This window comes from Epinephelus moara, chromosome 10 (genome assembly GCF_006386435.1).
Source record: "Epinephelus moara isolate mb chromosome 10, YSFRI_EMoa_1.0, whole genome shotgun sequence".
NCBI classification, from domain to species: Eukaryota; Metazoa; Chordata; class Actinopteri; order Perciformes; family Serranidae; genus Epinephelus; species Epinephelus moara.
The window spans coordinates 17,514,284-17,534,415 of record NC_065515.1 but is presented as its reverse complement, the minus strand read 5'-3'; the positions used below and the strand labels follow the sequence as shown (position 1 = coordinate 17,534,415).

At 40.5% G+C, this 20,132-nt stretch overlaps 1 protein-coding gene across 1 annotated transcript in view; it reads right to left on the bottom strand.

The window, feature by feature from the left end:
• Positions 1–652: 652 nt before the first annotated feature.
• LOC126396678 (PEX5-related protein-like) overlaps positions 653–20,132 on the bottom strand; it is a 65,204-nt gene continuing 45,724 nt past the window's right edge. The window contains exons 8-14 of the mRNA XM_050054909.1: positions 16,748–16,864; positions 15,135–15,278; positions 12,800–12,870; positions 10,740–10,958; positions 7,707–7,872; positions 3,849–4,006; positions 653–941 (exon numbers count right to left, since the gene is read on the bottom strand). Coding sequence (XP_049910866.1) covers positions 740–941; positions 3,849–4,006; positions 7,707–7,872; positions 10,740–10,958; positions 12,800–12,870; positions 15,135–15,278; positions 16,748–16,864 — 1,077 coding nt within the window. The 3' untranslated portion in view covers positions 653–739. The remainder of the gene's footprint in view (positions 942–3,848; positions 4,007–7,706; positions 7,873–10,739; positions 10,959–12,799; positions 12,871–15,134; positions 15,279–16,747; positions 16,865–20,132) is intronic.

Sequence of the window (20,132 nt, the reverse complement as noted above, 5' to 3'; positions counted from 1 at the left end):
TGGGTTGAGGAAGGTATCTGTTTGTCTGAAGTGCAAAGGGAAAACTTCTAAAATATGTTAATTTTAAACAAGAAATCCATTTATGAAAATGCTTATTCATGCAGTATCATTATTCTCCATTGAAAGAGGATGAAAACAAGCCAGGAACAGAATTTCGAACTTCAGGTCATACGGTGCAGTCTTTATCATTTACTCACTAAATCCATCCTTCAGCAGGGCGAGACAGACTTGAGTCCTAGAAACTACTTGGATAACAAAACCTTTTTTTTTCATTTCTCATTCTTTCTCAAAACCTCATCTTTTCTCTGCAAACAGCATGTGAGGGTTCCTGTGTGAGATTCTCGAGCTGTCTGTCTGCCTGTCTCTCCTGGCTCAGCTCTGTTCCACTGGATGAGTCAGTTTTTAATTGATGTGTTCTCTAAGGCATTGCTCGTACAATCTTTGCCCGTCCTTGTGCTCTTCAGGGAAATCACAAATTGCAGTGCAAATCCATCACAAAGCAGTCACTTCAAGCACTTGGAAGAACCTGTCCTCAGAACCGCTCCAAGGTACTTGGGCGAAAAATGTGACAACTTTGACGACAGCAGTTAATTTGGACGTGCATAAAAACCACACTACTCTACGTCTCTAACATCAGATCTGATCCGCTCTGATGTGTGCACTTTGGGCTTTTGGCTGTTGGGTAGAAATTGAAGAGTAAGTGAAGGGGGGAGCTGCTATTGTCACTACCTCCCATTCCTCAAATGTCTAGGTTGAAGGCCCGCATGAGAAGATCCAGGTCGCCAATGTTTGCAGCCTGGAAGAGTTCGGGCTGGTCCATCATGGATAAAGCTATCCTCAGAGCCGCCCAGATGTTTCCAGACATCACCTGGTGGGACTGCTGGCGACTCCGGCTTTTCCTCTGAAGGCTTAAGGCAGTCAGGAAGTTACTGGCCGCCTCTCTGGGGAAGCAACAACAACAGGGATCAGTTTGGTTTAAGGCATGCTGTGTGGGTAGAGGAAACTTGCAAGGATTGATCCTGCTCAGGCCCTGCACACCCAAACATGTCATTTCACATGCTAGGACTGATTCAGACATCATCTTATGGCCTGGTCACCCCAGCATTTACAATCAGTAAAGTAAATCTGTACAAGGTTTTTGGAAGTGCTGGCCTTTGAAGGAGTGGAGGGCCAAAGAGATGGAAAGTCCAAATGAACTTATTGTTCAGTAGCCACCGAGCTAACTTAGCACGTTAAGTGACAGTTAGCATAGTGGTAGGCCTGATTGATGAGATGTGTGTACCACTTTGTAAATGGGTAGGCTACCGAGGAGGAAGTGGGTATACTCTCCTATTACAATGTATTACCAACAACAATAGGACATAACTATGAAAAATAACAACGGCAGAGGACTGTAGATGTAATTTCACTGTCACAAATATATTAGAGTCTACAATCTGTGCAGTTATAACTTTAAAGTTAAACTTCACACATTACAAAGTAACAACAACACAGCTGTCTGGGTTGCGGTACCTACTAAAAGTAAAAATGATAAGTATGTGATTCGGCACGCACCCAAAATGTCTATACTTCACCGCACTTACAGACTTGGGGACTTTGCTGCATGGCACATTCCTGAGAAGTCTGGGAGTTCTTAGGGCTGTCCAAATCTAGAGTTCATCCAGTCCACAAGGGGCCTAAAGCAGGCTTTCTGCAGACTTTCAGAGGGTCCGCTTGGGGTGCAGACTTCAACAGATTTAAATACCTACAAAATGGCAACTGTAGCCTTTTAAAGCAATACTTGAATCATGCAGGCCAGAAATGATATTCAATATCATGATACAGAAATATGTAAAAATATAGGCTACAGAGGAGAATCACAATGCAGTGTATTATCGCAGCCTCTCCTACAGCCAAATATATAGGCTAGAAAAGTGGCCAATAAACGACAAAAGAAGATCTTCTGATGAAACTAATAGGCCTACCAGATTTATTTAGTCATAGCTCTGTCCTTATTTACAAACATCCCTGAATTTGAATGTCTTCCATATGTAATACATAAAGTTATTTTGTTTACTCACAAAACAACCTTATACATGAGAGTTATATCTTGTTATCAGCAGGGACAGATGAGCAGACAGAAATTAACAGCAGTTACTGCTGTTAATTTCTGTCTGCTCATCGTACGTACGTATGATGACTGTATGCAGTCATAGCAATCGTCGTTCGAACGTCCCCATGGCAACGAGTGAAACAGTCTCGAGGGCACAGACTTTACGTGATGACGGTGAACTCGTCACAGTACGTCCGATTTAAATCCGCGAGGGCTCAGTCCGCAAGTCCGCGAGGATGGCGTTTGGATTCAGTTGACAGTTACGTTAAGCCGCGCGCCGCTTTGCACCGAGTTAGCTAGCTGCTAAATGCTACGGTCACCGCCTCCATATCCTTCCATAGCCTAACTCACCTGCTAACGGTCCGTCCTGTCGTCTCAGGGAAGTTTGTGAAGGAATAATAATGTTTGAGTGACACCGGTTAGTCTACCATGTCATAACACCAGTTGTTCGCCTTAACCGTCACTTCAAACCCAACGGTTATTTTCTTGTCCTGGCGGAAACAACTCTTCCATGAAGGTTAATTACTTTAACCTGAGATGCTGAGGGTCACTGCTTCTCTTCAACAAAATAAGTAGGCTGTTTTCTATTTGTTTTGCTAAACTATTATATTATATTATGTTATATTAAAGTTGTTTTTTGACTGTCATGGCGGCTTGCTAGTTTTATTGTTTGGACCTGGCTATGTTACTACACTTGTTGTTTTTGGGCCCTCTTTTCTTTTGGGTGTTGTCTGACAGGTGCATTATGAGTCTGCATACTAATTTGGGGGTTTTATAAGTGCTGTATGGGCTGAATTGTTTAAATTAACATTATTTATTTTTGCTGCATATTTCCCTCAGAGTTTTGCTAATTCACACAGATATGTCTCTATAATATTGGCTTTTTCACTCACAAAATGAACATTTTCTCCACATTTTTTTTGTAATCAGCCAGGCATTTGGGAAATATCACCTAAAAGCAATTATTGTAACATTCAACATTAATTTAATGCACGTGCTGATAGTAATCCATGGATTGTCTGCTCAGAGCTGCACAGTTAATTGAAATATTAATGAAATCACAATAAAAAAAAATCTCAACTGCAATTTTTTTGATAATGGTAAAATGTATCACAATATACCATTGTAAATGAAGCATTGTGGTGCTACAGAGAGGCCAAACCATCATCATTTTTGTACATTTTCAGTGAAAATGCATATTGAACACCCTTAGTCTGCTCCAAATCACAACTTTTGTGATTTCTGAATTAGAGCTACGATGATAAGTTTGACAGAAAACTTCTGAGCAGTTGTTTTAATGTAATTCTTTCTTTCGTTGTTTTTGTAAGCGAAAATGCCAAACATTCTTTGGTTGCAGCCTCTACAGTATGAGGAGTTGATACTAGTTGGACGGGATAAAACAAGAAATCTGAATATTGACCACAGCCTGTAGGAAATTATAAAGGCCATTTTTTCACTATTTTTGGACACTGTCAAGACGATTAATTGCTTAATTGGAAAATAACAGGCTGATTGAGTACCTAATATGAATTTTTTGTCTATGATTTACTGCATAGTTGAAAGGTCATAGCCTGCTGCATAACAGGTGAATTGCTAAGTTTGTATTTATTTATCTCACTTAACTAGATTGTATATTCTCTAAAATGGCCTGAAGTATAATTTTGACTTTTCATAATGGGTGCTACCCTAACTAATTCTACTCCATTGCATAGTGTAGGAGCTCTGTCCCACCCTCCTATAGCCCCACATCACTCACCTGTGTGCCCCCAGGTTAATGCAGCTGATGCCTAGGTTGTAGCGGGACCTGATAAACCCCGGCTGCAGCTCCAGGGCTCGCGTGTAAGCCTCCACTGCCTCCTCACTCCGGTCCCCATTCGCCAGCGTGGCCCCCAGGCGGTTCCACAACAAGTAGTCCTGGATGGATGGTGAGTGTTGGGGTTGGTTGAAGGATGAGCAGTGTCAGAGGGTGAAGATGAAAGATTTGTTTTAGGAAACTTCACTGTGATGTGTGTAGTTAGATGCTGTCAGCCTTGATAATGTGGCTTGCATTTATAAATATTTGTGGATGTATTTAATTAGTAAACACAGTGGGGAGTTCATGTTAGCCTGAATTAAAAACTCATCAGCACCATCTCTCCAGTTATCTTTTAAGTCTTAAATGCTTTCCATCTCTGAAAGACCTGCCCAAGCAGCTGACAGTGTGTTTAACAGAAAAGTGTGAGTGAAACAGAGCTGAATAATCTGTGTTGCTACATAGCACTCAGCCTTATATGCAGAGACAGCATGACAAAGCAGCGTTAGAGAGAAAATTCTGTTTTTTATTTTTTTATGCACAAATAACAAGGAACTGTTTGGAGTGTTAATGCCGCTCCCTGCTGTGAAGTAACCTAACAAGGGTATTTTAAGGAGAGCTGCGTTACATCACAGAGTGTCCTTGCCTCTGTTTCCCACCTGCAGGTAGACAGGCACATACAGAGGTCATGGTCTGCTACAGTATAGGGGTCCTTCATCTTTGGCTAAGCCTAGCAGCGGGATATAATTACCTCCCTTTGTGTTCAGAGCTATTTTTTCCAGCAGGGGAGCAGATATTACCAAGTCAAATGTGGGAGGTTGGATTTAACAGTGAGTAATATTCTTGCCGGCCTGGGACAGCGCTGGGAGGACAGAGACTGATTTGCATGAAGGGGATGCAGAGATGGAGGGAAAGTTTGTGGTTGTAATTGTGTATGTATGTGTTTATTTTGTTTGTTGTGCATGAAATATGCATCAAAGTGGGGGTTTTTTGTTTTGTTTTTCTGCGTAAATGTGTGTGCACCAGATCTTGTTTTACGCTGAGATCGTATGTGTGCTAGTCAAGAGTTCATGAGGCCAGATTTGGCAGCTCCTTATTTAACATATTGCTGTGACCGTTTGATGTGCTTCACTGCATTTGTCTCCATGTGCTCTCCCTGGATATTTGTGGCTTCATCCCTCTAAGGATGTGTACAAGCTCGAGGGTTTCATGTATGCTGTATGTGTTTGCATGGGAACATGTGGTGTGTGACAGATCATGGTTTTCAAGTGTGTGACTTTGTGTTGCGTGTGTGTTTGTAGCAGATCTTAGGCACTATATGTGTTTCTCAGAAGCCAAATCAGTTAAACTGTAGGAGGCAGCTCATATTTTGCATATTATTATTAGAATACTGTGCTCTTAATATAAAGTGAACCAAAATGCAACAGCCACAATATCTCAGAAAGTTAATTTAAGCTTGCATACTGAACATCCAAGATTATAAATGCAACTATTTATAATGAATTGTGTATTTGGTTTAGTTTATTTGCACTTACATATATAGAAAATACAGAAAAAAGGAAATTAAAAGTTAAAACATTGTGCAGGAGAGGTTAGAAGCCAAAAATGGCTTATGAAGATACCTCTCCTATTAAATAACAACAATCATACATAAAAAGATAAAAGTGAAGTTTGCATAGTTAAACAAGAGTTCCAGACTAATAAGTAACACAAAATTATTAGAGATATACAATTTACAAAAACAAACAAACAAATTACAAATGAATCAATGAAGTATTAAGAGTCTTTGCAAATTAGAGTCCTTTCAAATGTTTTTTGAATAACGATACTGTAGGTGATGATTGTAGAAATGTAAGAAGGATGTTCCAAAGAGATGGTCCTCTGTATTTCAATGAATATTGATTAAGAGAAGTCCGACAATATGAAAGATAAAAGTCCTTAGATTGTCTTGTGGAATATGAGTGAATGTCTAATGTTGTGTACCCACCAAATGCTAATTTGCAAATTTGCGCGACTAGATTACATATTAAGTTAATGCAAAGACGCGAATTGACGCAAATTTGCAGTGGGGCATCGTGTCATCGTGCGAGTTGAAAATATTGAACTTCTGAGGCGAATTTGCCTGACACCGTGCCGCAATAGCCTATCAACATTGAGACTGTCCTGACGTCACTGACGTCCTGACATTCTCGCACCCTGCCTGGTGCCGGTCAAATCTATAATCTATATAGCTCCTATAGGAGACGGTGGAACTTGCCGAGCTCAGTGCACCTCCGCAGGATATCGTGCACACAGAACCGACGGTGGCGTTTGGCCCTCAGACGAATCTGGGACCTCCCAGAGCAGGTACGGTGCAGCGATCGTGGTGATCTCAGCCATGGTCGATGAGAGAAAGAAGTGGCGGAAGTAATGTTGTTGTTATCTAGTGAAAATGGGTGGGCTCGTACTCACGCATCTGACACGATAATGCGAATTTTACATAAATGGCCGAGCGTCCAAACTCAAGGGAATAGCGCGATGAATTTTCATTTACTCGCGCAAGTAAATCGCGTTCATCGCGTTTGGTGGGAACACATGGTAAGGAAGACTTGAAAAAGTTGTGGACAAGGCTTGGCAAGTCATGGGTGAGATTTACATATTTATACATGAATACAGACGTCTGGTATATGTTCACATGAAAAAATGATAAAAGTTGTTATTTTCTAAAGAGAGGAGCAGACGATGTGCATTTTTACCATAGCTAAATTGAAACATACAGTGTATTTGATATGTCGAAGTCTAATATATTAACATTTCTTTGCTAATACATTCACAGTGTACTATGGAAAATGTCAAAAAATATTTTTGCTAGTTTGCTATTTGTCACGCTATATATTATAGTAAGCGTTACAAGTGTGTTGTGCATTTATAGCTTATACACAGTTCTGTACTGTGATTAGTTTTAACATTGAAATGTGATTGGGCGTAATAAATGACACAATCTCACAATATTGGTTGGCACTTATACTGTGGAACCTCAAATTTTGGAGAAAAGTTATGTTGCGGTTTATCTGTCATGGTTTGTGTTTGTATTATTATCATTATTGCAGTAATTCACTATAACATTAGGCTTTGTACTGAAGAATACAATCTTATTCCAGTAATACTGAGATAATATACGTATACAGGCATCATTTTCATATTGTGAAATGTTGCATGACTCCCATGTAGCAGCGTATAAACGGCCACCAGCAAGGGTGCGCAGACGAGCCGGCATCCTTGGAGTGCAATCGAGCAGAGATGATCAGTTTTGTTAACTGTATCTGCTGTGAATATCTGAATGAGCCTCTGATCACCATGAATAGTGTTTCATGAAAGGTGCAGAGTTTACATCATTGACATAATAGAGTACCAGCTGGAGTCAACCAGCTGTCTGACATATGCTGTTTCTGCAAGGAAAGCAGTGCATCCCATGTGTTCACAAACCACAGCTTACAGTCAGCTAGTTAGATCTTTGCCAGTGAGACCCTGGCACATACTGAGTGGCAGCAGAATTCTCAAACTATAGGTACCTCAAAATTGTTCCATACTGTTGGTGGTGCCAAAGCTGATCAGATGAGGATTTTACATTTTTTGGCCTTGACGTTTATAAATGAGGTAGTTTACTCTTTTCTCTTCCGTGGCTCCACCCACTGAAGCTTGACCCCACCAATGAGATTATTCCTGCATGCAGAGCATCTCCGCCTCTGACAAGCGTTTGTACAAATACAGCTACAATCTGTCTAATCTGCCTGTTCCTGTGTGACCGTGTGTGTGTGTTTGTGCACGTGTCCGAGTTCCTACCTCAGGCCGCACTGACAGGGCTGTATTGAAGGACTCTACAGCTTTGTTGAATTCTCCGCTGAGGTTGTAGAGCACCCCAAGGCCCGTCTGCAAATCCGGGTCGATGCTGTCAGAGTTGTGCTGAACTGCTTCCAGGAAGAGCTCCTTGACCTCGGGTAGCATGGAGCTGTGGACACACACACACACACACACACACACACACACACACACACACAGATCACACAAACACAGCTAAGGATTAGTGTGACTTAAGGCTGCTGAGTGAGCACTCTTAAGATCGCAGAGCTATGATGTGCACTGTACTGCATGTCAACTTTTATTCACAGAGTGTAAGAAACGAGAGAGAGAGAGAGGGAGATTGACAGGAAGCTAACAGAGATAAAATGAGGGAAGAAGAAAAGAGAAATAACGGCAAGGACACATGCAGAGAGAGCTGAGTAAAAGAAGGACGACTAGTATTCAGTTTTGTTTTTGTTCATTAGTTCAGTTTATGTAAATCACATCCTCCGTGTTGGCAGCAAAAGTAGCAGAGTTTAGTGTTTTGAAGCTTATTAGTTAATGAAATGAATAGCTAATGAAATGTTTTTGTTTTTATTTTACTTGATTGGTAAGTTTATTTGTTATTGTTTTGTTTGTGGTTCTGGCCAAGCAGTGAAGCAGGCAAAATAATTTTTTGGGGGCATTTTATGCCTTTATTAGGAAATGATAGGAAGATATGGGGAACAACATGCAGCAAGGATCCATAGCCAAATGTGAACTGGGGATGTTGCTGTTCATGGTCAGCACTGTAGTGCCAGTAGGGCACACTCTTTTAACTAAACTTAAATCAACCATCAAGAAAGTGAGCCAAATTTATAACATGATAAACACGATGACTTCCATGCTTCTAATGAGTTATTGTACCATGGTTGGTTCGATTTAGCAACACCATGCAGAGCCGAGCCAAGCTGTGATGACATATTGTATGTTGGAATTATGAAGGGTTCCATCCATGTATTATTAAATTTGGATACCAGACCACAAGATGGCGCTTACTTAGTCCAGTAAGAATTGCTTGTCTTGTTCGCTTATATGCAAATAAAGTTTCTAATGTCTGGGTTTACTAGTGGGTTATGCAACCCACTGAATATGCACAGTAGTGTTTTACACGCTGGCCCTGCCCACAAGTTGACGCTCAGCCCATAGAATTTTTTGAGATGATGTCATGGATTTTTAAATCGCTTTTTTTCAGCTCAAGCACGGTTTTACAAAAGTAAAACCTCCATGGGTCAAAAATTCATGATCGAGTCATAATTGACCTTGTTTGCAGTTTGAGGTGGGCACGGTATGGCAGTGGTTAGCATTGTCGCCTCACGGCAAGAGGTTTCGGGGTTTGATCCTGGGGTGGGGGAGCACTTCTGTGCGGAGTCTGCATGTTCTTTCTGTGTCAGCGTGGGTTTTCTCCGGGTTCTCGGGCTTCCCACAGTCCAAAGACATGCACATTAGGTTTATTAGTGACTCTAAATTGCCCGTAGGTGTGAATGTGAGCGTGAATAGTTGTCTGTCTCTATGTGTCAGCCCTGTGATAGTCTGGCGACCTGTCCAGGGTGTACCCTGCCTCTTGCCCAGTGTCAGCTGGGATAGGTTCCAGCCCCCCCGTGACTCCCAACAGGATAAGCGGTTACAGAAAATGAATGAATTTATGAATGAATGCAGTTTGAGGTGTCCCGTCCCTTTTGGGACACACAGGATTTGTTTTTTGCTGCAATACCACAAGTGGCCACTAGGAAAACTTGAAAGCAAGGCTGAACAACACTGTTCCCGGAGGTCTGGCTGTGTGAGACCATCAGCAGCTAAACTTGTGTGTTTATACTGGAGACATTTTTTTCTCTGTGTTTTCAACTGAACTTCTGCAGAATCCACTTGAATTTCTGTGGTTTGGAGTTTCACCCCTGTGTTCCTGTTTGGACTTTCAGATATCTGCTTTATTTTATTGTTTACTGATTGCTTTCAGCTGTACTGGAGCTGTGTTATGTTACTGCTAATACAAACTGAATCTTTCCTGTTGTTGCTGCTTCACTTGAAAAACTTACTAGAGAGAAAAAAGGAGAGGAAAGAACAGAAAAGAGGAGTGTAAAGAATGAGGGATGGAGTAAGAAGCAGAAATGAAAAGTATGATATGAATGGATTAGAGCAGAGACCACAGTAATTGGGATGTACCTCTTCACATTGACTAGATGATTAAATATTTTGATAAAGTGCTGCTTTACTTTGGGAGCAGAATTAGGCCTTTTCAATCTGATATATCTAACAGCCTCATTTTTCCTAGCTTAAGATAATACAGATGGTCTGCCTTCTACAGCAGTAAGAGTGGTTTGACAAGATGGATACACGAAGCTCCATGATTGCTGCTTCACCAGTGAAATTACACCAATACCAGCTGTGGTTGAGAGACCTTGAAATCAGATTTTGCTTCTCCTGACAGAGTAACAGCAGTTTAAGTAAAACAAATGAGACCCTGAAACAGCCGGTAACGATCTTGTTTTTGAGTATGCAGCTTGTAGCACATGATGTATCATATGTTTGTCAGGTACTCAGTGACTCTGTACTTATAGATAAGCAGTGTTTCCCCTTCTGTTATATTAGGGGGTGCACACACACAGGTGAGCACACTATAGCGTGGCTCGGGCCGCATTTTCCTGACCGAACCTGACCCGCGTCTGAGGCAATTATAACTGAGCCCGGCCCGAACCCAACAGACTGTCTGATTTTTAAGTCTGGATCCGACCTGAGACCGATGCAGTTTGTTACCTGACATAGTTATTGTTATGGACAATATGTAAATAACCATCAAAAGACTGCTGTTACGCACAGTCAAACACACCACTCGTACAGCAGTGCAACACGGCACACAGCATAACATAATGTGTGCCAGGTCTTTAGGTTAAATGTCATTTTACAAGATCTAAAAATACAGCGACATGATCTATTTGATGTTTTCATCAGGTAAAAAGTATCGTTGAACTGTCTGCCCATTCAGTCTAAATACTCTACCTTTCATGTCTGCCCATGTTGAGAGCGGTAGACATCCTGCGTTGAGAGTTTGGGGATCCTATGAGGTGCGTTTTGCCCTTCAATAAGTGCTTGTACTTTGGATTGTGTCGCAGCCAGCGGAGCAGGGCCTCGCAGGCATCATGTCGCATACCAGTGTTGGTCAGGCTCACTGCCAGGGCCATGAGGGCTTGGAGGTTGTTTGGGTGGAGCTCCAAACACCTGGATAGAGAAAGGACCCGGGCATGGGAGAGAAGAGATGGTGTAAGGTGTGCACTTCAAAGGAAAATCTAGATTTGACAGGCATTAATTGGGACAGGCCAAAGCGAGGGAACATCAGGCGGAGGCTAATGATTTCTGGGTCAGGATGGATGAGCTGCATCTCTCCTGCTCTGCCTCTCCTGCAGAGGACCGGGTTTGCATGCTGCCCTCAGCAGTGGGGTTAGATGATTTGCATTTAGGGAAAAAAACGCTCTCGGTGAGCTGGAGATGGAAAGCGTGTTTGTTGCGAGTGCTGACGTTATATCACCGGTTACATCACTTGGACAACCGCCACTAAGATCTACTGTGGCTTTTGTAATTGAAAATGGGAGAAGAGCAGCACTCTGTCAGATGCACAACTCGGATTAGTTTAGAAACTGGAGGAGAGGCCAAAACAAGATTTCATCAAGATAATTTTCAAGACAGATTTGCTACAGCTGATGCGCCAACTTCCTTAAAACCCACATAATCTCAGTCAAACCAAATTATTTCAGTCCCCCACTGCAGTGTGCTGAAGATTATATAAACTTTGGTTCAGGCCACTCAAATCCACTGTACACTTTCAAGGATGTGTTCCTTTTTTTGTGTGAAAAAAGTTAAACGTCCCATGTGTACAAAGGGTAGAAAATGGAAAAGTCCCACTTTTGGCAGATTTTTTTTTTGTATACATAATCAAACTAACCACACACCCATCATTCACATTAATGCCACTTCAGTTACCCACTGCGCTTCAGAAAATGTTTTTGCAGAGAGCTGTGGAGGCAAAGCTCACATGTTTTGAGCATCAAAAGTGAAGCATAAAATAACCATGACAGAATAAGGCAAAACTAAACAAAAGTTCTGTGCATGAGAAATAACATTAGCCAAACAAAATGTTTATTTTTAATGTGTTTTTTGTTTGTGTTGCAATTTTTAATGCAGTGGTAAAAAAAAGCTGAATAGAGCAGGGTAACATGGTGCTTGCCAACTGAAGTGTTGCCAGTGTAGCAACAACAGGACTAATGCCAGTTAAACATTTAATCTCACTTCGTACCCAAACACACCCCTCACAGATGGAGCATTACATAATGTACACCATGCAAACTATCTGAGATCTGAGTGGCGCTTCAGAATATACATCAATGCGTCAATTGGATTACGTGAGATTCTCGCAGGAATTGGGAAATACATTACTTGCATCCTTTGTAATCCCATTTACATAGAACAGCAATTAAATGTTTTTATTTATTAATTTCTTAGTATTTTTTTCTATTTCACAGAATGGACAATTTATGTCACACTTTGAAAAAAAAAAAGGACGGATGCATTTTTTCCTGAATGGCTGTCTCCTGTGTCTTCAGTTGACTTGTCAGTGTTCACACTCCCAGATAGGTGCAATTTCTGGCTTCAGCAGTGTTATGAATGAAAGTGGGCCACCTCCCATTGAGGACTCATACCCTGGCTCTGTGCAATCACCATCCATGTGGGGTGTCTCTATTTTAGGAATAAAAATCACAGAACCTTTCCTTCCAATTGCAGCTTGGTAAAGTAAAACAGTAAAGAGCTCTTCTCCTCGGGACTATAAATAAAACAAATCTCTACATCAGAATTTTGACTTCTCTTGCTGAATAGACTTCTGCCAAAAAGTTTATTGAAACCTCTCAGGCAAATTTCATATGATGGGCTTCATCTCTTTAACATTTCCACAGAGTCCCACTTATGCAAACATATGGTGTCTCTGAGCAATAACAGCTGACAGCTCCGCCAAGTCTGAGAACATTTTTTTTTTAAAATGGGAATTTGATGCAGTTGTTTCTCCTTACCTCTGGAGGGAGACGATCGCAGCCTGCTCATTCTCATTTTCAGCTTGCGTGGTCCCCAACACTTGCCAAGCCTGCAGGGAAACAAAATACAGGTAACAGTAAACAGCAGGATGGAAACCTGGACCCCATAGCCGGTATTCTCAAGGGGCTGAACCACGGTTACAGTGGCTCAGCATCATCAGTCAGGCACAATGAGAGGGATCCAACACGGAACAAATGACGCTAGTGTTTCAGACACATTCGGTGCATTTAACATTCAGATCTCCATCAATTGTAAAACTTTCATGAGGTCAAATGGGCACATGCAATTATGATTAAAAATGTGCGTGTAAAAAAAGTATTTAGCTTGGAGGGCTGGCCTTACATACTCTCATATACTCAATTTAATCATCAGAGCAATAGAAGGCCTTTTATTATTCAATGAAGCTATCAGAGATGACTCACTGACATATTGCTTCATCTCTTTAAAAACAGTTAAGTGATAATTTAGGTGAGGACTTCTCATTAATGTTGAGCTGAACAGTTCATCAGTCAGCAGAAAATTATAATTGTGGACTATTGTGATAATGGATTTATCATTTGAGTCATTTTTAGGGAAAATATTTGGATTTTGGACCATTGGTTTGACAAAACAACACACTGAACACGTCAGCTTGGCCTCTGTGAAACTTTGGTTTCAGTATTATCTGCCGTTCATAGATTAGATGACAGATTAATCAGTGAAAATGAAAATAATGGTAAGTTGCAGCCCTACATTTATTGGAGGAAACTTCATATATTATACATTTTCAACCAAGTCTGTGTCACCATGGTGTGGGAAATGTGTGCAGATGAACGTTGTTAAGGTGCCCCTGTGCTGGCAGCTCCCGGAGCACCCAGCCTGTCTGCCAACCGAAATTCACTGGATGACGTCATTGATGACGCAAAATGAAGCGCTCTAGTGGATTTCTGCTCACTGAATAGCACAGGGGCCACCCTAACACAGTTCATCTGCACACACGTCCCACACTGTAGTGACACAGATCTGGTTGAAAATCAGCAATGTATCCCTTTAAATGCATCAGATAAAGAATATCAAAGCTGCAACAAACATTGCATTCATTATTGATAGTGCTCTCAGTCAAATCACTCTTTCCCAGCTCAAGGCAACGCCCTTTGATTTCATGTTTTGTCCTACCAGCAGTGCAAAACCCCCAAATATTCAGCTTACAATGATATAAAATTGACTGAAGCAGAAATTCCTCACACTAGTTCATTTTCTGTCAGTCAACTAAAAGATGAATCACGTTTTTGCTCATTAAATGCATAGGTTCAGATTTCAGAGAAAGTACCAGGGGACTTTTATTTACCCCGAAGTACCCCGAATCCCCCTGTGTCATAAATGTCCTTCTCAATGTTGAAACAAAATCTATGCCCTTGCTGGAATGTGACTGTGTGAGGGGCACTGTGGCTGATCTTTGTGCCAGTGTTGGTTCTCAGCAGGGACATGCAAATGGAAAGTACCCTTGATCAGCACAAGAGGGCAGACAATGATATATAACTAACCTCAAACCAAAAATGTAAGATTATGAGATTACCCCTCTGTATTTGTGTCTGTAAGGGCACTCTTAATAACCTGTTCCAAAGCTAATCTCTGTAGATGCTTTTTTGTTCCACTCTTTGAAATGAGGGTCGAAATTATTTCTGAATGATTCAGAGGTCTTCACAGTGGGGCAATAAGCCACTAAGCGCCCTAGGAGGAATTTTGGAATCGTATTAGTTCCATACACCGCGGGATAATCCTCTCCTCGGAATAACTGGCACATTTCTGTATATTCCAGGGGATTCCGAAAGTACTTTGTATGAGGGCTTTGCTCTTTCAGCCTGCAAAGAGGTCACTTCTTTAGAAATGGGGAGAATATAAAAAGGAGGGAAAAAAACCTGCAGAATGAGCTATTATTCAGCTCACTGGGCAAATGGAAATTCTCATCAATAGTATGGACAAGTTGAGTATATTTGCTACAGTAAACAACTCTTTTAACAAGAAAAAAAAAATCCTTTGCCCTCTACAGGCAATCAGCATCTAGCCTGTGGGTGCTGCTTACTAAATCTGCTTCACACAGCCTGTGTGGTCAGTGAGGCATTCTTCCTCTTGAGCTTCTCTCAACATGAGGTGGACTTATTGGGGTTGGATTTAGCCATTAGTTTGCGCTGAAAACCCAACTGCTGGTTGACCGATGCAGGACTGTAGTTTTATTGGCCATCTGCGGCGTAAATGTTCCTCCATCTCCTCCTCAGCTTGCCTGGTTAAATAAGGAAAAAATACAATATGTGTGTGTGTGCGAAATGAATTTACCTCTGAATCTTGAGGGTCCTGCAAGACAGCTCCTTCCAGCATAAGCACAGCGTTTGGCAAGTCTCCCTCTCGGGACTTCTTTAGTCCCTCTTCAAATGCGTTAGGCAAGTCTTTATAAGGATTATCTGTGTGGAAGTAGTAACCCTGTCAGCAAAAAAAAAAAGAAAAGAAAAAAAAAATAGTGACAGTGGCAATGTCAGTTTCTCTTTCTTCCATATTCAAATGCAAACCAGGGCAACTGTCCTGTGCAGTTGTATATTTAAGCAAAGCTCCAGCAGCAGGAATTGATCTTTTCTGCTTCACTTCAAACCTGGCTGAGCTCCCTGGGCTTTGTCTGTTCTCTTTAAATGTTAAACTTTGCATTTTCAAACTGTGATTACCCTGGAGTGTGTTGTTGACCGCCTCTGAGTGCAATGACTTTGAAACAGCTTTTTCTTTAAGAACTAGTTCTGCACTGGGATCAATCAGAAAGCCCAGAGGTCTGATCTTGTATGATTTCCTCATATAAGAAGGTCAGCTTATTAAAAAAAAAAGCTGTAAAGTAAAGTATACTGCTCAGCCATATGCTCTGTCCTCTGAGATGCAAAAAAAATACTTTATAGCATATATGGTGGTGCTTCAAATATATGGTACAGTGCAGGTTATATTTAATCCCATACAAAAAGCTCTGTAGGTATTGATTTGCAGAAACATAAATGTGATTGCTCAGTATCCTACATTTAAAGTAAAAAGTAAAAGTCTTTACCTAGGGATTTGAATTCCTTGGTGAACTCAAACTGTACAAGGCAGCTCTGCGCATTTTAATATCTGAATGACAGTGGATGTAAGCTCTGTAATGCTTTCTATCAGAATACCACAGTAGCTTCTGTGTTCAGCTTGTATTTTCTTTTAGGTCTCAAATATTTGCTTCCTGTGAATGGAGATGTCCACACCCAACAACAGGGTTTAAAGAAAAAGTTTGACATTTTGGGAGATGTGTTTTTCATTTTTTGCAGAGAATTAGGTGAGGAGATTGACAGTGACCTTCTCAGCTTGTGACACGATGACAACAAGACAGTAACTTCCTCTTAAAGGGAAACTCACTTTAGCATTGGCAGTGTGTGCAGATGAACGGTGTTTGGGAGGCAAACACTGTTCATCTGCACACACTGTGATGACACAGAGCTGGTTGAAGATCGGCAAAGCTACTCTTTAAATATCTTTGTATGAATTACAGCCGTTTCCTCCTGCTTGTAGTCGTGCTCAGCTAAGCTAATCACTTCTTGGTTCAAGCATTATGTTGTGCAAAGATGAGAGTAGTATCAGTCTCCCAAAATGTTGAACCATTCCTTAACTTTGAAGGAATAGGCAAATATGTGGGACAGTGTGCTCTTTTCACTTGGACATTATGCATGATTGAGGTGTATTTTTACATAAAATCTTAATATCAAAAGTACAGTAAACATATTTTATATCACATTTCTTCAAATGCCGGGTAACTCATTTTACAGTACAACTCTAGATAGGCAAGCATAGTTTACTCTATAAAGGCTGTAAGTACTGTATATCTCTACATTAGTTTAATCAGTACAAATTTCTGCACATGCTGATTGTAACATTGTGATGATAGTGACCTTCTCATGTGGAGAGACAGAGGAGGGAATCTGCGCCTGCTCGTTTTCTGTCAGCCAGTTCCGCCGAGCGAGCTCTTCCCACTCTGCCTGCATCTTATCCCAGAACTCTGTATCTGACTACAGACGTCAGAGCAGAGAGACAGAGACAGAGAGGGGGACACAGTGGGAGGACGGAGGATGGAGAGATGGGGGAGGGGGAGAAGGAGGGAATGAGTGATTAGTGCACAGTGGAACAGCTCCTTTCCCATCATTCTTCTGTTGGAAATGTCATGTGGCTGTTTCACTGACTGTAACATAAGGACCGCCACACTTCTGATGACTCAGCTTATTTGAAAGTCAAGTCAGAGCTTAAAGGAGCCTTCCGCACTTACAATGCAAACAAATGGTCGGCCCCATCATGAAAAATCAATACACAAGATCAGAACCTACTCCCACTCTTAAATTGATTGACAGGTCTTTTAAATGCAAACAAATTAACACATAACAGTAACTGGAGCTTAAGTATTAATGTTTTCTTTCGTGGTTAAAGGTGAGTTTAGATCAATAATGTTTACAGCTGGAAAACAGCGTGGTATATTCATATATGTTCACTTAAGAAATGCAAAAAATGCTCATAACTCTTCTGCAAGACAAAACTTTTTAACCACGCATGCGAGCAGACTTCATTTATGTAGTCAAGAAATGTTGGATTGGGGTCTTAACCTCTTGACATTTGAACTGTTATTTGTTGACATTTCAGTTAGATGGCTGAATCCTTGAAGGTTATCATGGATGAATAACATCAGTCGAATATGCCAATCCACCTCCTGGAATAGCTTTTCATTTTCAATCCAAAGGGAAAAATGAACCTATTAGACACAAGCTTATACATTTAAATTCTTCAAACAATAACAACCAACACCAATGTATGTAAGTATCTCAATATAAATCTCTGGTACACAACCTTTATTGTCTTTGCCTGCAGTACACACAACATTCAAATACAATATCGTAGTGTAATGGGATGTAACACTGTTCTTCCAATGAATAACAAATAGCTGAACTGAAGTGTTTCCATTTGTAAAGCTAGAAAAGTGCTCTCAGTAGAATGCAAATCTCCGCCGGGTGGCCGCTCAGTTTCAGTGCAACCACTCTCAACAATTCTTGTAATTTCAGCAGATGCGCTGCAGCATGTTTCAGAAGCGTCCCAGAAACTAATAAAAATACACGCCTAGTCTATTTTAACAGGCACTGCATGTGAAATATTGATACAGCATAATTATGAGGATGAATGTATTTTTAATGACTAAAACACAGCTAGAAATTTTTGATCCAAATTTTTGGTCATAACTAAACTAACTAAACTAGACAAAAAAAAAGAAACAGTTTACCTACATAGCCTGCTTACTTACTCATGGTAAAAGCACAAGTATCAAGACAAATGACCAAATCAACAAAAACAGTAGTTCTAAAAAATCTGCAGGCAAAACATTACACTTTTGAAATGTTCCCAATGTGGTATGATGCGGTATGAGGCGTATCTTATCAGAGAGCAGGGGTTACCTTTGTAACCAAAAGTTTTTGAGCCATGACGAAGGCCAAAATGTGGCCTGCAACAGATGGTAAGGCTTGTTGTTTTAGCCAAGCCAATTTCCGGAAAACTTGTGGCCCCTACCGGCTGGTTGAGAGGAGTGAGGAGTCAGTAGCCAATGACTGTATAAAACATCACAAACAGGTTTTCCAACAATTATGAATCACGGCAACCAGGAGAGATCCTCGAACATACGGTTCACAGGAAATATGAGGCTGCTTGTTCCAATAGTTAGTGAGATTAGTTGCGCACAGACATACAAACACTCACACATGCACACACACACAACCAAATTCATGATTCTCTCCAGGCTTATGTCTGGCAGAGTTAAAAAAGAATATGTTAGTTCAATGGCATAAAGCATTTACACTTTTAAAAATGAGTTTAAATAATATGCTAATACTGCGCTTCATTCACCATCATAGAGAAACTGTCAACATTACCTGACTGTTAATTATTAGATCAGTAAAGAGAATAAGTCAGTAATCAAGTTATGAGATTATTACTTGCTAAAAACAAAACAGTGCACATTTCAGACTTACACATTAAACAGCTGCCCAAGATTGTTTTACCCTTCAGTAATCAGCTGTTCTAATCACAGTAATGTTTCGATGAGGAGTTTGCCTCATTTCATAAATTAAGAACATTGACAAAATTGTTAATTTGTACTTGTGTCTCAAACCTAGCACTCGATTAGAATTAAGTGGGGGCTGCGTGTGTTATTTTTTCAACTCAATCAGCTTAACTAGATGAAAACAAAGGCCTGAAATCCAAATCAGACCAGGCGAGTGGGGTGGGAAAAATCCAGTCAAAAGGCAAGGGAGAGTGAAGGGCCACTCAAGGAAATCTAATCATGAGTTAGACATACAATTTTCCTCTTGAATTTGATTGTTTATTGTGATGGTGAAGGGTAAGTGGTGTGGAAAAACTGATGATCAAATTTGGACAAAAGGTTAAGTTGTTTCTATATATACAAATTCCACACCCTTGTGAAAAGTATGACGTGTGAATTCTTTGCTCATTTTGAACTCATATTTGCACTTAGTGTATGAAACTTGAAAATCACTGTACAGTATGAACTTTATCAAAGATCACAGTGTAGGTGCTTCTTTTAGTTAATTTATTAAATGCAACATAAAATGCACTTTCATTGTTTTGCAGATGACACCCCGCTGAACTTCTCACTCAAAACAAAACAATGTATAATTTTTTGTCTTTGCATATATTTTAACAGTACAAATCAGGTGTCATTAAGTATTAAAGAAAAATATCTATCTTCGATTGTATCATTTAGCTAAAAGTCCTTGTTTTGTTTCCAGCAAGATTCAACTTCTTCTTGGTCTGTTAAGTAGACTTGTGTCCTCATATTTGCCTCTAAAAACTGAGGAGTCTGATGATGTTGTTTTGAAAGGGATTTTAAAAACCTGTGCAGCCATGATTTTCCATCTCAGGAGCACAGCTAAAATTAGAACCATCATGCATTTTAGTGATACAGAGAGGATTATGTGTGCCTTTATCTCATCTCACTTTGACTTGTGCAACACTCTGTTTGGCTGCCTCAGCCAAGAGAAGTTGAAACAACTTCAGTGTGTTCAAAAAGCTGCATCAAGGGATTTAGCTATGAAACAGGACCGCACAGCATCTATCCTGTTCTACCATCTTCTACCTGTTTATTTTAGAGCTGATTTTAAAAGTCTATGTGGTGACTTTTCCACTGTAGATTACTTACTGACATCTTTAACTTTGAATATTTATTTACAGAACGCAGTGATACTTTTATAAAGAAGATTCAGAATGACACATTCTGATGTGTGG